This window comes from Macrobrachium rosenbergii, chromosome 20 (assembly GCF_040412425.1).
Source record: "Macrobrachium rosenbergii isolate ZJJX-2024 chromosome 20, ASM4041242v1, whole genome shotgun sequence".
Taxonomy (NCBI): domain Eukaryota; kingdom Metazoa; phylum Arthropoda; class Malacostraca; order Decapoda; family Palaemonidae; genus Macrobrachium; species Macrobrachium rosenbergii.
In genome coordinates this window covers 29122501-29125808 of record NC_089760.1, presented here as the reverse complement: position 1 = coordinate 29125808, position 3308 = coordinate 29122501, and the positions used below count along the sequence as shown (strand labels likewise).

At 35.0% G+C, this 3308-nt stretch overlaps 1 protein-coding gene across 1 annotated transcript in view; it reads right to left on the bottom strand.

Annotated features, from left to right (window-relative positions):
* Positions 1–1445: 1445 nt before the first annotated feature.
* Positions 1446–3308, bottom strand: part of LOC136848934 (uncharacterized) — a 2942-nt gene continuing 1079 nt past the window's right edge. Inside the window, exon 2 of the mRNA XM_067121750.1 lies at positions 1446–2332. Coding sequence (XP_066977851.1) covers positions 1925–2332 — 408 coding nt within the window. The 3' untranslated portion in view covers positions 1446–1924. The remainder of the gene's footprint in view (positions 2333–3308) is intronic.

Here is a 3308-nt window from a genome sequence, read left to right as displayed (position 1 = left end):
ATATATATATATATATATATATATATATATATATATATATATATATATATATATATATATATATATATAAATACATATAAATGATGAGGAAAGGCAGCCTGAGTTTTACGACCATTTTAAGTTGGTGAATAAAACTTGGTGAATAAAACTTGATATCCCTTTTTTATCTCCTTAGGTGCTCATATTTCCATTCCAATTCAATATATATTTGTTCACTGGATCATTTATGCACAATCCAAAAAGAGCGTGAAGTGAGGTTGCTTTTATGGATGATCGCAACTCTTAGATTTTTCTTATAAAACACGTATTGTAATGTTTAACATGTAACATGTAAACCTATCGTCTTGTGTTGCATCGATTGCAATTTTTTATAATTAATTTTATATACATTTCTGTTTTCTGATAGTGATTTCGTGTTCTGCCCTTCTCCTTTTATATATAATTGTTTGCGATACGAAGCGAAATACTTGTTTTGTTTAGTGCTCTCTAAGAACCCAAGCTTACCTTACAACTAGGGGACATTCCCTCTATATTTCAGTTGACAAAGGCATACTTGGATCCATCTAGCAAGGGCAGGATTAAACTAATTCCAAAGACAACTTAGATCTAACTTGGATTTTAGCTTTTTAGCTTTTGTTTAACTAAGAAAATATAAAAAGGTAAAACATAATTCTCGTAGCTGTGTGACTATCGTACTAAACGACTGATTTCAGGTTATTTCAAATGAATTTATGATTTTGAACAGAGTTGCCAATGAATTATTGAGTCCCGTGAGTATCAGCTGCTTTGATTACCGAACAGCTGGATATAGAATTGTAAAACAGGGATTGAATAAAATTACGTAAAGTCGGGATTTCTTGTTCGTGAGGCATGCTGCACATATATTGCCGATTCTTTTCATTTTTAAAACCCATCGTTAAGATTTACCTCGGTGGTATCACTACACAAGAATATTCTGAAAGAAAAAGTACCATTCCCCAAACAGCATTCCCCCGACTTCAAGCAGAATTGCGCAGGCGAAACGAATGAAGGAAGGTCAAAGGATACTTGACTCATTAACATACTTATCGTATCGAATTGTCAGTCCAGTAACTCGTTCAGGGAAAAAGAAAAAGTAGTCTCTGTACAATAGTTAAAACCTATACAAAGATGAAAGTTGTATTTCGGAGGTAAAATAATTTTTATCATCCATGAAAAGAAGCTTGTGATTAGGAAATTGTCTTAATGTTTCTAGTTTTTGTATGCTGTTTGGTTAATAGCTGCATTACCTAATGACGAAAATGACTATTACTTTCTCTCTCTCTCTCTCTCTCTCTCTCTCTCTCTCTCTCTCTCTCTCTCTCTCTCTCTCTCTCTAAGTATACGTACAGTAGATATGTTGTTCAAAATTTAATGCATGGCAGATGTGTTATATTTAATAGGATAGTAACAATCACTCTGTTGGTTTTGACTAACAGATTTATTTGTTGCAACAAACATTTTTGTAAATGATGCAGATTTTCTACATCATTGTTAAGACGAACGAGATTTTGAGTGTGAAACGGAAAACAGCAGGAGTAAGGAAAGGGAATGCAGTAAATATTGTTATTCGGAATCGTTTCGGAATCGAACATTTCGTAAGGATTGGTTGCAGTAATAAGAAATAATTTTAATTTGAAATAACCTTTTTGGAAAGAATTTTCTCCGTAATGATAATTCATTGACAGAAGTATTTTACAATTGACAGTGCTCATATTTATTCTTATTTTTTTCCTCTCTATAATCTGTTTTCGTGAGTGCGCGAGATGCAGTACTTTCTTATTTCTGCACCCATGAACAAACAGATCACCGTTTGATCTGTTGGTTTGATCCTTAGAAAGATTGTGCCAGACGTTCTTATTGGACCATTAAATAAATTAGGACGAGTACACGGATGATCAAAACTTTAGACAACATTTCTGGTCCCTGATCCAAAGAAATCCTTGTTTCTTAGCCTGTCCATGAAGCTGAACACGGACGGCAAGACGGCACCGGCAGCGTTGAATCTATACTGATCTTCCTTGGCCCACTGGCGGCCTTCGACCTCGGCGTTGGCCAGAATGAGGCGCCGAGTTAAGGGCATGAACACGTTTATGACTTTCTGGATCCTCTGAGGATCGTTGGGGTGTCTCGGGTCGTCGGCGATATCCTCGAAGACGTCGGCCATCTCGGGAAGAACGTCGATGGTGGCGGAGACGATCCTGTCGTATGGGCCTACGTCACCAGCCTCTGGCTGTAGGACTCCAAGGGCTTGATATTCTTGAGGGGCAGAAGAGGCTGTTTTTAACAGCACAGCAATAAAGCCAAAATAAATCTGAAAAATGAAAGGAAATTGTTAAGGTGTATTATGAAAAAGTTTTGTTATTAACAATGTTTTGAATGAAATCAAAAGATATCTATTTAGAAAAAGAAGCGGTTTACCGACAAAGGTTACGAACTTTAAAGTCGGTAAGCATGCAGCATTCCCGAAGTATTTAAATAAATTCAGAACTGAAGAGAGAAATTGTTTAGGGCAGGTTAGAAAAAAATCATTGTTGCTGAAAACCACTTTCAACTCGCTAACAGTGGGTGATCCATGACTGGTTATCGATTGCACGTTCGTGCCAGGCAATTTCAGATGATTTTGTTTATAGAAAGTCCCGTAAGACAAGTTACCCAGTCGCTTGGTCGAGACCATCTGATTTAATCAATAGAAAGGCAGCCGATACGTGAAAGAGTGGCGCTTTATTCTAACGTTTGGAAGTTGAATGATCGTAAAAATCAAGAGTACTTTCTTGCAGTAACTGACAAAATAAATATTTTTAAGTAGAGTCAGTTCAGCTTTCTTCAGTTCATGTGAGCGTGTTATGGCTTCTTGATTTATCTTATCTCAGAAACACTGGAATCATTGAGAGATGCAAGTCTTTTTGATGTAAAATAGTTCTGCTTATATATATATATATATATATATATATATATATATATATATATATATATATATATATATATATATATATATATATATATATATATTTTATAACTTATTGCATTAGTCTCCTTTGTCAAATTTTTATGGCTTAGAAATATATAACAGTTTTTTTTTTTTATGTTTTTCACTAAGACTTTGGGAGTAAGAATTCGCCTGGCCGAGAGTACGAACCACTGAAATGTAGGCCAAATAAACCACATTATCAGCTTAATGATGGACTTCTTTGCTTATTCAATCAAGCTTTCTTGATCACTTGCTCAGTAACAAACTCTTTACGACGAGATACGCAAAAATGGAACTTAACATTCGTAGATGATATATG